The sequence below is a fragment of the Stigmatopora nigra genome, chromosome 22 (genome assembly GCF_051989575.1).
Source record: "Stigmatopora nigra isolate UIUO_SnigA chromosome 22, RoL_Snig_1.1, whole genome shotgun sequence".
Taxonomy (NCBI): domain Eukaryota; kingdom Metazoa; phylum Chordata; class Actinopteri; order Syngnathiformes; family Syngnathidae; genus Stigmatopora; species Stigmatopora nigra.
This window is the reverse complement of record NC_135529.1, coordinates 4,040,742-4,056,495: the sequence shown is the minus strand read 5'-3', so window position 1 is coordinate 4,056,495 and position 15,754 is coordinate 4,040,742. Positions and strand designations below refer to the sequence as shown.

Sequence of the window (15,754 nt, the reverse complement as noted above, 5' to 3'; positions counted from 1 at the left end):
GATTGTTTGGCGTGGGATGTGGGCATAAACTAAAAATGTCATAATCAATGGCTATACAGTAAAATAGATACTAGGTACACCTATTAATGAGAATTTGGCCATTAAAGAAAGACTGCCGCCTGTTGATTTACAGTCACACAGTTGAAAATTGTATTTTATTTTGTTTCGGTGATTTCAGCTATTTTTTGCAACACATTATCTTGACTCTGGTTGTCATGGTTACACAATGTATAAGCCAAAAGTGCCATTTCCCATCCAACCAATTTCAGTCATTTCTCTGGATCTCTTTGATCACATTAAGTTAACTGTAAGCGATATGAGGGCATGCAATAAAGACACAAGTGAAGACAAGTGTTGAATCTCTTAAATAAACGTCTTCATTTCCAAGTTGGGTCTGTCATACAAAGTGGATGACCTTTTGAGCTGTCGCGAGAAAACAAATCAACAGTTGCGTTCGATGTCGTCGCTTCTCTCGCCAGCTGCGTTGGATTTAACGTCTGCTGTTTGTCCAGCGCCAACGTTACCTAACAGGGAAGCCCCTCATGCAGTGAAGACATTTGATCGAGCCACCGCTTTAGAAAGCATGCGTGGAGTAAGCCAAAGACTCCCATTTGTGATTGACCATACAACAACCATCTTGTCCATTTGGATATAATTTTGCACACCCTAGAAGCCGTTTTAATTAAATCCAGATTAATGGAACAAAAGGCTTTTCCGATTTATTTGATTTCAGTCGCATACTCTTGTGCTGTCTTTATGCCTGAAGTGACTTACTTCATTATTAGTTCCATTATATCTAAAACACAAAGCTTCAATTCATGCGTTAATATGACGTCAGTAATATGATTATCTTTGAAACGTTGAATCAGACTACTATACCTCTTTGATAATAAAATTATTGCAAGATTGGTTCCAAAAAAGGCTTCAATATACAATAACGATCAGACCAAATCTCCAGACTTTCCGGCCTGAATATGTCTTGTGATTATCCTGAGTGGTTATTCTGTGCTTAAGGGCGCCAGACAATACAATTGCTCGCCTTATTAAGGTTACAGTGTCTGACATAAGAATGGCATATGCTTTCAAATTAAACCATTTTGTCGTTACTGCAATTCACTTGCTCATCCTTTCAGCTGCAAAATGGCACAGCATCTTCTTTTTATTCCGCAGTAGATTGCACATGGACAATGAAAAGGCTTTAAAACAACTTTTACCTTGCAACTGACTGCCAGCCAGTTCAGGGTTTGCCTGAATCAATTGATTTAGATTCCAGTTCATTCCTAACTTTATTGAGGAGATGTGAGAACAATAGAACATGAAAAGACTGAAGTTTGATATCCTATTCTATTCTTTTTTTGAATTACAAATATGCTTTTGTCCATTAAATCACCAAAACGGTGGGGAGAGCCTTTGGTTAGTTTTATTCAACAGGTTGTCATAGTGATAGCACACTTGCGCACACACACAAACACACACATATCCAGTGTCCAGGGAGACCAAGTTAGATGTTCCAGCCAGTTGCCAATGTCCATCAAAGAGATCATGACACTTCTGCAAATGACAGCTCTCAATAAACATTGCTCTTACCCTTGACTTTCCTTTTGCACAATTTGTGCATTTGTGTCATTCTCCACCTTTAAGGATTTGGGATATATGAATATGTATATATATATTTGTACAGATACAAAAATAGGTAGGCATAAGTAAAGAAAAAGGGAGAGTGTATGGCCAAGCCCAAGCCGGTGCGCATTTAAATGCAATAGAATATCTGTCTCTGAAACAGCGCTTGTCACCACGTCTCTGACGCCGGTGTCGCGTCTCTTCACATGATCGTAGGGGTGCAGTGTCTCCAACACTTCACCTGCACACCCCGCTGTGCCCAGTTGGGACACACAAACAAACCTGCTGGCACATCTATGATCAGCTTTGTTGTTTCGCACCCTCGCGACAGCTTTGTAACACGAGCCTTAATCCACTGTTCTTTCTGTCTGCTACTTTAATCTCTTATAGACAATGTAGTGTAGCAACAACCAGTGTGTTATTTAACCCACGACTAAAAGTATGTATAATAACTTGTTTTTTCTTTACAAGAAGAACAGAGACCCCAGATCTTAAAGAGTAAATGTATTAGTACTATACATTGGAGTATATAATTGTACTGCATGTAGGTATACTTGCCTGTACTTGTACTACAAGTATGTGCAGTCGTACTATGCACATGTTTCTGTTTAATTGTACTATATGTACATGAATTTGAGTATACTAAAATATAAGTATTTATACTACTACTTACAAGCATGTGTACATGTGTGTATTTGAACCACAACACGTGCACTTGGTGTAAATATACCAGGATTAAAAGTGTGTGTATTCTTTGTACTACCACATGCACTTGGTCATAGTTGTATGATTGTACTACAACTACGTGTACTTGTGTGTTACTTGATGTGATGTATGAATGCAGTTTTGTCGGTGTTAATACGTATTGTGCGTTTGCAAAGGTAAAACAAAGACAAGAGTTTCAGCAGCATATTTTAAGCCACATACAGTAACGTACCTTGATTTGCAATTAAATGAAGTACTAACAGTCTAAACCACTAATGAGGGGAAACACACTCTTGAAGACCTCAGACATCTAGCAGATAAAGCACTATATGTTTGACACTTGGGCAATGAGAAAGCAGGCCTTCATGTCCCCCTTTAAACTCACACACACTAATGATGAGGTCGGTAGGCTGCAGGTCTGCTTGGCCAACATGTGCGCTATCATGTTTTATCACGCTCTTCAGTTTCAGCCACACTCAAGTGTCAGAACACTTTGTCGGTGTGTCTGTGCACGTGTGTGCAACAATAGTACTATGCATTCATTTTTAAGGACAAAATACAGAAATATCAGAGGAGGGGAGTAGGTAGTGTGTGATAACGTTCATTTAGTTTTATAGTACGGAAAATTTTCAAACAATTGATCTATGATATATAGTATAGTGATGTGTCACAGAAAAGTATAAATGTATTTTGGAAAAGGAAATTTAATTTTTTTTTACAGTATTTTTTTACCTTGCATTTTTCAGGAGGCATAATTAAGGATTTAAATTTATAACTGTCCTGTATAATGCAGAATTCATGGTCAATCAAGATATAGGTAGAATGGTAGGTAAGGTTGTGTACATAGAAAGACAAAAGTGGGAATTTCAGTGTACATGCTGTCAGCTAATGTGTCTCAAAATACAACCTCAAAACAGGTGGCGCTTATAAATTTTGATAAGAACAAGAAATGGAAGTACGTATCCCCATCCTTGAGGAGGAGGATTAGCTATATGCAGCGGCACGACAATGCTCATGGGAGGCACCACATCCTCAATAGACGCACTCAATAATGGAATCTGGTGTCTATTAATACACTTAGTGCCTGTCACTTTTCTCAGTAATTATAGCTGCCGGCCATGATACATAAAAAGCTTGCTGCAAAAAGAAGAATACTGTCGCAGGTGAAAGTTGGTTTCTTTTCTTTTCTTTTAGAAAATAGACACCATCGTGACAGATTTGGCATCTGTTGCATGATATGAGCGTACCCCAATCCTATTGTGTTATTTTGAGATATTAATGCTAAGAAGCGGTCAAGAATGGCACACTACTGAATGCAGTATATTGAGAGCAGTTTTTGTATGAAAGTTCAAACTTTTACCTCTTGTGGCGAATGCTCATGTAATGGTAACTTTCATCCTTGACCACATACAAGGAGTGTTATCATTTCTATTAGTTTTTCAGTCCTAAGCATAATTTTACGTGGCGTTTCAGCACACTAGAGTGTGTGCCTGGCCTTTGGGAGACTATTTTTCTATATATTGGCAGTTTTCTTGTGTGTATCAGTTTTGAATTGATCCTGGACCAAGATAACAAACAAAGGTAATTGATGATTGAAATTTCACATTGGTATCCAATATACAGAACTATTCTCCATTGCGATTTAGGGTAAATAAAGAGCATTACAAGGGAAATTGTTTATTAATTAATTTCTCCATAATTCATTTAAATTATTGGGGATATTTACCTTTTCTCCTTTTTAATTTTATCCAATTCAATCTTATTTTTCTTGTGGAAGACATTTTTTCCTAATGTTGCACACATCCATACACACAAACACAAAACTATGCAGGCAACGCCCTCTGCTGGAAGTTTTGGTTAGGAAATCCGGCGTGATCTCCATTTATTCGCAACATGGCAACCTTAGCAACAGCCTCACAACAATCAACGGCAACAAACACGGTAGCTAAAATTTAATTGTTATTCGACCTTATTGCTTTCGATTTGTGGTGTTTGAACGTGTAAATAAAGCAGGAGACTATACGAGTTTAAATTTAGTTTGAAATGTATGAATGGTTAGGAGGAAATGAGAGGTATAGAAACTACCACGTAGTATGGGATTTCTTTAAGAAGGGTCCTCAAGTCGGTTAACGTTCGTAATAAGATTAAAACTTGCCGATTATTAAGTTGAAAATGGTTATTAAAAAGACGAGTGTTTAATATTTGTAGTTTTATAATTGGCTGCCATAAACGCACTTAGAATAATGTACAGTTGCCAGACGTTGCTTTTGTTTGAAGACTGTCGTCAGATTATGACTATTATGATGATGATGATGGTGGTGGTGGGGTGAGGATGATGATGCTGATGATGCTGATGATGCTGATGCTGATGATACTGAAGATGCTGCTGCTGATGATGATACCATCATCATCATTATCATCATCATGGTGCAAAGTTCAAGTTAGTTCATTGATTAGTCATGAAAATGTTATTCTTTTGGACAATATTATAAACATGTGTTATAAATTGTTTCATCAATTCATCAAATAATATTATCAAAATATTTATTGAAGTAGAAAAATTGATTTAGTTTTGTACGCATTTTTAAACATGTTCATTAATGGGCTGCAATGGTGTTTTATTTGTTGGAGGAGAAGGAATCGGACCCTCCACCTTTACCCTCTACCAAGGAAGATGTTGACCAGAAAGAGTCCAGACAAAGAGCCACGGAGTTTCTCAAGGAAGCCGAAAGCACCAGAAGACTGTAAATTGAATGATATGAAAAATATGTAGTATACATATATATTTTCCATTTTTGTGAACTTCATATTCTCAAGCTTTTGTTCAAGTGATGTAATCTGCTGACAAATAATATAGTTTGACTTTAAGAGAAGTTTTGGGATAAATGTTATAGTCAATATAATCCAGTGGAATAATGTCTTTTTCATGTGCTTTCATCCGCAGAGTTGAGAAGCTGGAAAAAGAGAGGTCACTGAGTGCTCAATGCAGGAGAAATGGATGGAAAGACATGGCGACTGAGCTAGATGAATATGAGAAAACACTTGGGGGACAAAGAAGTGCAGAAAGTGGGTCAGACTTTTGTTGCCATGTTAATTTGACCTCCGGGTCCTTTTCATGACTTGATTGTGTTTCCTCCTTTAGAGAGCCAACTTCGTAAGCGCTTGTCCAAGATTCAGAAAGGCGTCAAGCAATTCCAGGAACATTTAATAAACATTAATCCAACTACAGAGAGTAAGTCAGGCCATTTAACACTTTACTAAGAGTCAATGCTCAAATATGACTATGAGAGAATACCCTCCAAAGGTGAAGATAATCTATTTTGTAGTATGCAAGTACAAAAACCCTAACATACTTTAAGCATTTTATGTTATTTATATTAAACGGTTGACATTGCTAATATTTTTATGCCCTGTTTCAATCACCACTTTTTGGTCTAAAGTTAGAATAGAAGATTACTGTAATTGTTGTTTATTTCACAGAGATTGAGAAGCTGAAGGAGATCATGTCCCAGGTGGAATTTTCAATCAACGAGTTGAAAGAAGTGCGGCGCTTAAAGTAAAATACTTCTGAACTTTTGATATTTTACCCCAACATGGTCTTCTTGATCAAACAACGCCCCAAAAAAAAACAGCCTGTGTTCTCTTAAGATTTAAGCATATTAAAAAATTACTTGAAAATATACATAAGATTTAAATTGTATCGTTACTTAATCTGTTTCCTCTCTTAGTATTGGAGAACTTTTGAAGGAAGAAAAGATCTGCTCACAGGAGATGGCTGCCTATAAAATGAAAATTGAAAACTGGGATCTTCATAGCAAATCCGACTCTCATGTTCCTGCTGTTAAGGTTGCCTCCCTTTTCCTCCGTATCCTTCTGTGTCTAATTCCGTTGAGCTCTTGTCTTGTCTTTTGCAGCAAAGTAAAGCTTTGGACCGTGACCTCCCCATCGAGGTTCAGGCTCTGGAAGCTTTCCTTCAGAATACGGGAGGCATCTGCGGTGGTTGGGACGAATTCGACCACCAGGCTTTCCTCAAAGTAAACTAAATTCACTATTCACATTTGTCCCACTTTAATTGCATCAATGATAAGTTGTCTGCTTAATTCATAGGCGTGGACAATGTACAACGGGCAAGCAGGCTTCAAGAAAGGCGCCAAACTGTATCTGTCTAATAAAAGTCCAGAAGAAGTGGCAAAACATAAACAATGGTATCAAGAGCTTCTTTATCTGCAAGGCAAGAAGAGAGAGGTAATCACAAAATGGGATTGGACAACGGTAAAATGACGTAGAAACGACAAAAAAATGTCACCACTGTGTGCTTTTAACATGAAGGCGATCCAAAGGTGGAAGAGCAGGAAGCAACTGGAATCCAAAATGCACATAGAGAAGCAGATAGAAGTCTTAGACGCTAAAAAGAAGGAAAAGCGTGCCAAGTGCCAGCAGAAAACGTAAGTGAAAGAACAAATGATGACAGATAAAAACAATACATATCTCATAGGTTGCGGTGTGATGTTTTCTAAAAGGGATGAAAAGAAAAAGATGGTGGCTCAGCAACTGGACGAATGGAAGGAAGTCAAGAGAAAGAAAGAGGAGCAGAAACGAGCAGAAGAGATCCAGAAAAGAATGGCCCAGGTGACCATGGTGAAGCTTCTTGTATATAATGCTGAAACGAATTAGAAGGAGCATCTTTTTCAGCAGGCCAAGGAGACAAACGAAGACCAGGAGGACAGCAAAATGACTAGGAAAAGAAGGGGGAGGACAAAAAATGTCAGCTACATGATTAAACGGGTACCTAACACAGATTTGTTTGGGTAAATTATTTACATTATATACAAAAAGTGTTTAGACTGGGTGGTAATGTTCATTTACTATAATTTTATTTTTCATTATGGCCACATCTTGAAAAGGTTGGTTTTAATTTCAGTCTTGGTCCATTTCTTATGGATGATAGGATCTCAAGCAACTGCAGGCCAAGAATCAGGAGAAGCTGCTGAGGCAAAAAGAGGAAAAGGAGCATCAGGAGAGGATTTTGGCAAAACTGAAAGAGAAGGTGACCACTGCAAAAAAAATAAACAACAACAAACGGATAATGGAATGCCATTCCCTTTTAATTATATTTTGTTTTCCGGTGCAGGTTGATGGTCATATTGGCAGAGACCCAGCTAGGTTGTCCCAGCCCACCAAAGGTTGGGAAGAGCGTCTGAAAAGTGCACCTTCTCGAGGAGGACCACTGCGTTATATGTCTCACAGGTTTGTTGTTTTTAATCACGTTGATGTGCATTATGCTGATTGTTCTTGCAAGACTACTTACTTCGTTAATACAATTTTACACTTTAGATCCGTAAATGTCAGTTGTATTGATCTCGACCTTTTTTCATATATATATACATTTTTTCACTTTTAGACCTGTTACAAGCCGAAGTCTGGGACTATGAAGGATCACCTTTCGTCACTGTATTTCTTTGATACATTTTGTGTTTGTATTACTCACTCAAATTGACCTGATTAAAGTAAAGTGTTTGGATTGAATGAGTGAATACCTCATGTTGATTCATATTCTGGCCAAAAATCCCACTTTACTGTAAGCCACTTTTATTTTGAAACTCAATACACAGTGCTTGCTTCTACAAACTTTTATTTTGACACTGATGGGCACACCGGAATTAAACAACATTTGCACGGGCGTAAAGCTGAAATCAAAGATGGCGGAAGAAGAGAATCTCTCTGAGGAGCTGGAGCAACTCGACTTCCTCAGAGACAGGCACATACGTTTTTTCCAGAGGACTCTACAGGTTTTACCTGAGAGATACGCCTCCCTTGAGACCACGAGGTGAGCTATGAAAAAAAGCGTGGGGCTTTGCCTTGGTAGACTTATTTGTATAGAAAATAAGGGAATCTCCTGTGCTAGTTAGCATGCGTGCTCACAGCAGCTAGTGAAGTTTATGACAGCAGACACAGCAACAGGAACTTGTTATCCCAACAATCCATCTGACAGTTGCATTCATTTTTATTTTATTATAACATGACTGCAAAGTTACTTTGACCTACTGCCATCAAGTTGATCCAAGTTTTGGACAGCTTTCCCCAGATGAGCACACCACCTGATTAATGTTCAATAAAATGTATTCAACTCTTTAGATATTTCGATGATGGTCTTCAATGTAATGATGTGGAATCTCCCTTCCAGGTTGACTATTATATTTTTCGCCCTGTCCGGGCTCGATGTACTTGATGCTCTGGATGTCATTGACAGCAACGTAATGATCGAGTGGATCTACTCATTGCAGGTTCTACCCACAGAAGATCGTGAGTTAATCACACTCCCGTAGTGTTTTCATAATACATTTAACATGCAAAGATGATTACAGTTCAGAATTGGAGAGCAAAAAGGAACTTAAAAAAAAAAAAACTTCCATGTGACATAACACGTGATTGTCAGCAGATGGCAGCAATGCACACCCTGACCCGTGTTTGCTGCAGGATTTGGCTTTTACAATGCACAATGATTTGATGTTTGATTTCTCTTGTATGTATTTTCCCTAGAATCCAACCTCAGTCGTTGTGGCTTTCGAGGATCATCACACATCGGAATTCCTTACAGCACCAAGGTAATTTTGGTTGCAATCAATATAAACAACAATTCAAGTGGCCAGCATGGATAAACAGGCTCCGTCCCTCATTTTGACAGGCTTCATTCAGTCTTTGGTCATCTAATGCATATTTGATGCGTTATGTCTACTCTATTATTACTGTGATTTAGTACTTCTGGTACTCACTTCAATCGTCATCTCTAATACCATTTCATTTTATCAAGGGCCCGGGGGTGCTGCATCCGTACGATAGCGGCCACGTGGCGATGACCTACACGGGACTGTGCTCTCTACTAATACTCGGAGATGACCTTAGTCGAGTCAACAAGCAGGCCTGTCTGGCCGGTCTTAGGGCCCTGCAGCTGGATGATGGCAGGTTGGTACACATGCATACCTGAAGTTAGGGATTTGGGGCTTTTGGGAAGGGAGTGGAAAAAATGTAAGAACTTGAGTTGGGCAACTAGAAAAATAGGTCAACGCACGCCATTTTTAACATTAACAGACTTTTTTTTTCTTCAAATTTGCCTTCTTTGCAGTTTTTATGCCGTGCCTGAAGGCAGTGAAAATGACATCCGCTTTATCTACTGTGCAGCCAGTATTTGTTACATGCTGGATGATTGGTCGGGCATGGACATCCAAAAGGCCATTGAATACATTCGAGGCAGCCTGGTATGTAGACGAGAAGTCGTGTCTACTGTGTAGTTAGTGAAAGTGTAAATGCTATTAATGGTCTGACATTCCAGCTGTAAATTTGAATGAGAACACACCTTTAAAATAATGGCAATCTTCCAAGAAACACTTGTTGAGTTTTACAAGCAACTTATATTAATATAAAATAATCATTTTGGTGGAAGGCAAACATTTATGGATTTTTACAAGGTAGTAAATTTGTAAAAATGTTTAATGAATATTTAAAAAATGTAACAGTATGGGCAATCCTCAACAAAAATAAACATTTTATTATATGCACTAATAAAGGTGCAAATACTGTACATTGGCAAAATGAGTCTGAATGAATCTTTCATTCAATGTTTTCTTTTTCTCAATTCCAGTCCTACGATAGCGGTTTTGGTCAGGGAGCTGGCCGAGAATCACATGGTGAGTAAATCGTCTATTCCAATGTTAACTTTGGTCTCTAAGGTTCAATGTAGGCTTCATGTGGGGCTTATTTGCGCTTTCACCTCTTCTAATACACATAATGGAAGATATATTTCTTTGACTTATTGTGCCTACATCTCTTTTGATGTCCAAAGGTGGATGGACGTACTGTGCCATTGCTTCCTTGTGTCTGATGGGTCGAGTGGAGGAGGCACTGAGTCAGCGTGAATTGGACCGGATACGCCGCTGGTGCATCATGAGGCAACAGAGCGGCTTCCATGGGCGCCCCAACAAGCCAGTTGATACTTGCTACTCCTTTTGGGTGGGCGCAACGCTAGAGGTACGTTATAGGTAGAGGTGTACATATTAGGTATGTTTTTCATATATATATGGCTCTTTATTTTATTCATCCAATTACCCGAATGTTAACGGAACACATTTTTTACTGATTAAAAACAAAAAAAACTTGACCACTCTGATCATCTCATTGTATCTAAATTCATCCAAACAATTATGAAAGCAAAAAGTAATTTCTCTAATTGTATGTTCAGATTATGTTTACCTCTTTGGCTATATCTACTGAAATTTTTTTTAAACCAAATTCTGCCACTTGTGTTTGTTCTGCTCTTTATGCATGTAGGTCATTATTATGCCAGCGGTACGCGTATGATCCAAAAATAAACATGTTCTCAACTTAAAAATGGTGATGAGTAAGCCTCAGATGCATCAAGGCACCATAAAGCCAATGTAGCTAATGTAGATATTTAGGTCACAACTGTGCCAGAGGTGAAATGGCTTTGTTTGAATAGAAATCCATATGGACAATGTGTTAGCCGTCTTTCTTGTATACAATTAAGTACTTCCTGCCTATTGTTCTGTGTTTTTTTTTTAGTTACTAGATGTGTTCCAGTATACCAACTTTGACAGGAACAGGGCCTTCATTCTATCAACGCAGGACCGTCTGGTTGGTGGTTTTGCAAAGTGGCCAGACAGCCATCCAGGTATGTGATTGTGCAGTAATGGTATCAGTTGAACAAAAACTCCTGGCCTTTGTCTACATGTTTCCTTTGGAAATAAGATAATGTAATCCAACACTTTGATCGGCACAGGCTTGCATTTCTTTGTGTCCTTGTATGTTGAATTGATGCAGCCAGAAAAGGAAATACTCACATTACAAAGGCCAATGCGACAAAACAGTCATGTAAACAGTTTCCTGTTCCTATTATATTTCATAGATGTTGACTTATTTTAGCCTCATGATAGCAAAGAATGATTCATTCACATTATGTCAGCTTAAAGATTTTTATCTATATTTTGTTTGATGGTTGGGAAACCTTGGTATATTTTATTGCTTCGGTGACAGTTGCTGGTCCAGTGGGCTCATCTTGTGGCAGGGAGGCATAAATTCTGACTGAGGCACTGATTGATTCTAATGCTGCCTTCCAATCATCTGTTATTTCATTATAATTCAATTACCAGCCCATTTACGGGCCTGGGAAGCTTCTACTCAGATCCCAGAGGACCAAGGTCAACAGCTACCTCTTTTGAATTATTTATGTGAACTCAAAGGATCAGGCCAACAACAATAGAAGCCTGCCCCTTTTTGGGTGTGTAATGGGAGGTCAGACTGTTGTTTCATTAAGTTAATAAAGCGTGACACTCTTTAGTTGTTAAACCAGTGTACAGACCTTGTTGGCCCATTCCACCTTTAGATCAATGTACTAAGCAAAGGCACCAGGGTTATTAACAGATGGTGCTAACAGATTATCTGAGGTCTGAGAGGAAGAAAATCGAAAGCCAGTGTTTATCTATTAGTATAGTTCAAAAGAGAGTGTGAGAACTAATTTGTTTTTAATTCAACTGGGAACTCGGTCTAACACCAGATCCACCTAGTTTAGCTCTGTTAACTGATTTGGCCTAGTGACACGACACAAGCAGATGTTCCCTATTGGCTACAGTACATGTTGACCTGACCGTACCTGACCTATTTTCTCCCCCCCTTGCCTCTTACTCATTATCTTCCATACTGACTGCTGTCAACCTTCCATTTCTCTCACCCCCAGACCCTCTGCATGCTTATTTGGGCCTGTGCGGTCTGTCACTGATCGGAGAGCCCGGCCTGAGGAAGGTCAATGCAGCTCTTAACATCACCCAGAGGGCCTTTGAACGCCTCAATCAGCTGCAGCAGACATGGAGAGGACAATAACGACAATTGCACCTGACAAGAGCATCTGATGGGTCAAATCCAAGGCAAAGTGAGTCTCTGTGACACGTGCCTACCTTTATTTAAGGACTAGAGTGTACAGCGACTCATTAGCAACGTGGCCTTGCTATTGGGTCACTTTTCTTTAAAGCTGCCTTCTGTTCAACAGATGGAGTCAGTGTTATGTGTATAAATGAACATGTGCCAGAAATCACTTGAAGAAATTGTGGGTGCCAAAGTTACTCCCATGGTTAAGATAAAGTGAAGGAGAACCTTCTCTGGTTTCTTGCCGAGGAGCAATATGCTCATTATGGAGCATAAGTTCAATTGAAAGTTCATTATGGCAAAATATTTTTAACATCAGCATAGATGATACTCTGCAATGCCATTTTCATGTTATAATTTAGTCCGGTTCTGGTCATTATTTTGGAGTATACAATCAATTATATAAGGAAAGAACAAATATCCCCTTCCCATAGCATCCTTTTGATACCCAAGGGACCTTTGCATTTCTTCAATTTGCCTCTAGCATGTTAGTTTTGACCTCCTTGAGGTTCACTTTGTTTTTGTTTCAAATCTCACTCGTCCCTCAACATCCCTTTGGCTTGGTTTTTTTTTTACGTTTGATCAGTAGCAGAGGTATACTCATAGGATTTGTGGGTAAGACATGCTTGCAGGTGTTTTTCTTTGGCTTTGGAAAATAAATAAGGGAAAAAAGTGTTGGGATGGATCTAGAAAAAGTCGGATAGTGTTGGATTTTTTTAAAGTCCTCAAGGACTCATGAATCATGTGCTGACCTTGCCTTCTAGGCAAACCCCCTCAAAAAAAGAAAAAAATGCTTCCTTGATAACCATCTTTGACCTTAACCACCAATTGGAAGTTGCCTATGTTTGTTAAACTGTTATGGTTTATAAAAAGATTGTTTTCATCATGAAAAACTAATTAAAAATACTCATTTCGTGCCAAATTATCATTCATGAAACCATAATACAATCCAATGTGTGTCATATCTGAACTGGTAACAGCCTTCAGCAGGACATTAGTGCTTGTTAATGTGGGAAAATGAAGTGGTAATATACCAGCTTGTTTAACACAGGCATTCCTCAGAATACATTCATAGTAGATTAGCTATTTCAGTTTGTAGTGAAGTAGTGTGCTTCTTTCATCTGTTTTTCTATTATTTTTTTTAAATTGCTGGCAACATGTCCTTTTACATGTCATTTTCATGAACTTTCCAATGTCTGCAAGTGAACGAAAGCCGACGCAGCATACAAATGACAAAGTCCACATCCTATCAATACAGCAATACTGGCCTGTTTTGCCCGACTGTGGCTTACTTAACTTTAACTTGCTGAATCCCTATGAATGAAACCATTGGGTAATCTAACAGCGTCTTCTAGAGCAGGCAGTTTGGTGGAGATGGAAACACAGAGTGGATCAAGATGAATAAATAATTGGTTCCATCCATTATTCACGGAAACTGGCGGGCAGTCGCCTCTCTGTTCAACCAATATCAAATTTTAGCATTATGACTTGGGTAATAATAACAATATCCTTTAAATAGAGTTGCAACAACATTACTGCACCAAAGCTGTAAAACAAGTCCGAATTTAAGTAAATGAAGATGGCATATTCCACAGCAATACAACATCCAGATGCTGAGATTCTACCACTAGAAAATAAAAAACTAAACAGTCATACCAATAATGGGTTACCATTAGTGAGAGTTAGCATTTTTTTTAACTCTGAATCAAGGTAAAAACTCCTTTCTTGCATAATGGGCTTGTGTTGGAGTCACCTTGATCCTGCAGAATTGCTTTGTCATACCGACCTTAGTCACCATTTATCCATCTTTCCTATCCTATGACATCAGTACCAGCCTGAACTGTGATATAAAAATACTTGCCTGCATGGGAAAATTGCTTCCAATGTGGCAAACTTCTATTTTGTCATTGAAAAGTCAGTCCTTCACCCGGTTTCCCCCCACATTCCAAAGACAAGCATGGCAGGCTGATTGGACACTAAATAGCCCCTGGGTATGAGTGAGGATAAATGGTTGTTTGTTTTCTTGTGCCCTACGATTGATTAGCTGGCCGTCGGCTGGGTTAGGCTTCAGCACCCCCCATGACTCTAGTGAGGATAAAGCAGTTCAGAAAATGAGATGAGACAATGGCAACCATGACTATGATTCATTCATCATTTTCCATTCCAAACAATAACAAAAAATGGCAGTAGTAATAAGGCAACTTTAATAGATGTTTTCAGTTCTGGTGCTACTCTTTATTGTTTGCGTTGGTGTTTTTGGGAAACAGTGACACTGTAAAATGTTGAACAAATGCTGTTTTTACAGGCTCTGTTAAAGGGGCTTGCTACTTTTTTTGTTATTGTTCTCAGTTTTTGCCTTAGACCTCATGCCTTTTATGCTCTTTTTACAGTGTGTTATTTCATGATTTATTTAGCTTAAATATCTCAACAGCTCACATTTTTTGGAGTGTAGAATCTGTATGATTTTGATTTTAAACTAGGTACTGCTTCTTCTTCAGAGAGGTAAAAAAATCAGTTCTAAAGCTTGGGTGTCCAAATCAATCCTCAAAAGCTGCAGTGGGTGCAGTGCTGCATTTTCACCAACCTGGTGTCTTAAAAGTATTGTTAGTTCATTGCATTCAGGTGCTCTTTATTTAAATTATCCATGCTGGATCAGTTGGAACAAAAACCTGACCCACTGCAGATCTCAAGGATTGAGGAGAAAAAAACACATTCAACAATTACATCATTCTAATGACTCTCTGCAAGATTCCCAAGGATAAACATAGAGGAGTCTCCCTTTCCTTTGATATACTAACAAACATAATACGTTTACCCTGCAATGCAGCGTTTGTTCCAGTAATCAAGTCACTAATGCATTTCTCTTAGGGGGAAAAAAAATTCCCCGAGTCAGTTCCCTTAATGCTTACCAATTTCTGCCACTTAACTGCAGACGGACACTCCGCTGCCATTAAAGGACTCTTTGCCATACAGCTATCAATATACATAATGTAATAATGTAACATGAAATTCCATTTATTTTTATGCTTTGTAAAGACGTGTAGATAAACACTGTAAATATGCAAAAGGATGGAAAATGCAAATGTTTGTGTGGTATGTCCAACTTTGAAAATTGAGCAGCCCCAAGCTCGGCAACAAATACTGTACTTGTATCAATGCTAAATAAAAGAAAATGAATACGTTGCCTGTCTCTTGTCTCTTCTACCTTTGCAGTTTTGCTGTCGTATCACCTGCTCCTTGATCCAAAGAAGTATAGATTGACCGATACTAAATTCGGAAGCAAAAAAATGTGTGCTTCTTGTGTGCTTCACAAAGGGAATTGAGTGCGAACCCAGTTAGGAATTGTCAAGAGACCATCCTTACACCGCATGTCACAGCTGTATTTGGGCGTGGTGCTATTCTCCTTTTTTTAACCTATACAACAGCTAGAACTACTAGATGAAATGAAAGGACAATCTTTTTATTTTAACACAAACCCACCAAGATGTTTATCAAT

The 15,754-nt window shown here is 38.6% G+C and overlaps 2 protein-coding genes across 5 annotated transcripts; both read left to right on the top strand.

Annotated features, from left to right (window-relative positions):
• The first annotated feature begins 4,215 nt into the window (after positions 1-4,215).
• LOC144215776 (coiled-coil domain-containing protein 112-like) lies at positions 4,216-7,851 on the top strand. Of its 4 annotated transcripts, none has more exons than XM_077744914.1 (14): positions 4,216-4,266; positions 4,957-5,069; positions 5,270-5,391; positions 5,468-5,557; positions 5,806-5,881; positions 6,054-6,171; positions 6,240-6,359; positions 6,433-6,570; positions 6,655-6,770; positions 6,846-6,954; positions 7,021-7,110; positions 7,274-7,372; positions 7,457-7,572; positions 7,727-7,851. In XM_077744914.1, the coding sequence occupies exons 1-14, from the start codon at positions 4,219-4,221 to the stop codon at positions 7,755-7,757; spliced, it is 1,386 nt and encodes a 461-aa protein (XP_077601040.1). In that variant the 5' UTR covers positions 4,216-4,218; the 3' UTR covers positions 7,758-7,851. The 4 variants fall into 4 exon arrangements, with proteins under 4 accessions (XP_077601040.1, XP_077601039.1, XP_077601038.1 ...); XM_077744913.1 differs by having other exon boundaries at positions 7,018-7,110; XM_077744912.1 differs by having other exon boundaries at positions 7,003-7,110.
• Positions 7,852-7,994: 143 nt separating this feature from the next.
• On the top strand, positions 7,995-15,441 carry LOC144215777 (geranylgeranyl transferase type-1 subunit beta-like). The gene is made up of 9 exons (XM_077744915.1): positions 7,995-8,152; positions 8,510-8,628; positions 8,866-8,930; positions 9,137-9,288; positions 9,449-9,581; positions 9,965-10,010; positions 10,166-10,350; positions 10,903-11,011; positions 12,074-15,441. Exons 1-9 carry the CDS (start codon positions 8,025-8,027, stop codon positions 12,214-12,216), a joined length of 1,080 nt encoding a protein of 359 aa, XP_077601041.1. The 5' UTR covers positions 7,995-8,024; the 3' UTR covers positions 12,217-15,441.
• The last annotated feature ends 313 nt before the right edge of the window (positions 15,442-15,754 follow it).

Bases quoted from the DNA above. Each gene is read 5' to 3' on its own strand.
- LOC144215776 (XM_077744911.1), top strand. From the start codon at position 4,219: ATGGCAACCTTAGCAACAGCCTCACAACAATCAACGGCAACAAACACG. The intron at 5,392-5,467 runs GTGGGTCAGACT...TTCCTCCTTTAG, and splicing joins GGGACAAAGAAGTGCAGAAA to AGAGCCAACTTCGTAAGCGC. The intron at 6,571-6,654 runs GTAATCACAAAA...TTTAACATGAAG, and splicing joins TGCAAGGCAAGAAGAGAGAG to GCGATCCAAAGGTGGAAGAG.
- LOC144215777 (XM_077744915.1), top strand. From the start codon at position 8,025: ATGGCGGAAGAAGAGAATCTCTCTGAGGAGCTGGAGCAACTCGACTTC. The intron at 8,931-9,136 runs GTAATTTTGGTT...CATTTTATCAAG, and splicing joins GAATTCCTTACAGCACCAAG to GGCCCGGGGGTGCTGCATCC. The intron at 10,351-10,902 runs GTACGTTATAGG...TTTTTTTTTTAG, and splicing joins GGGTGGGCGCAACGCTAGAG to TTACTAGATGTGTTCCAGTA.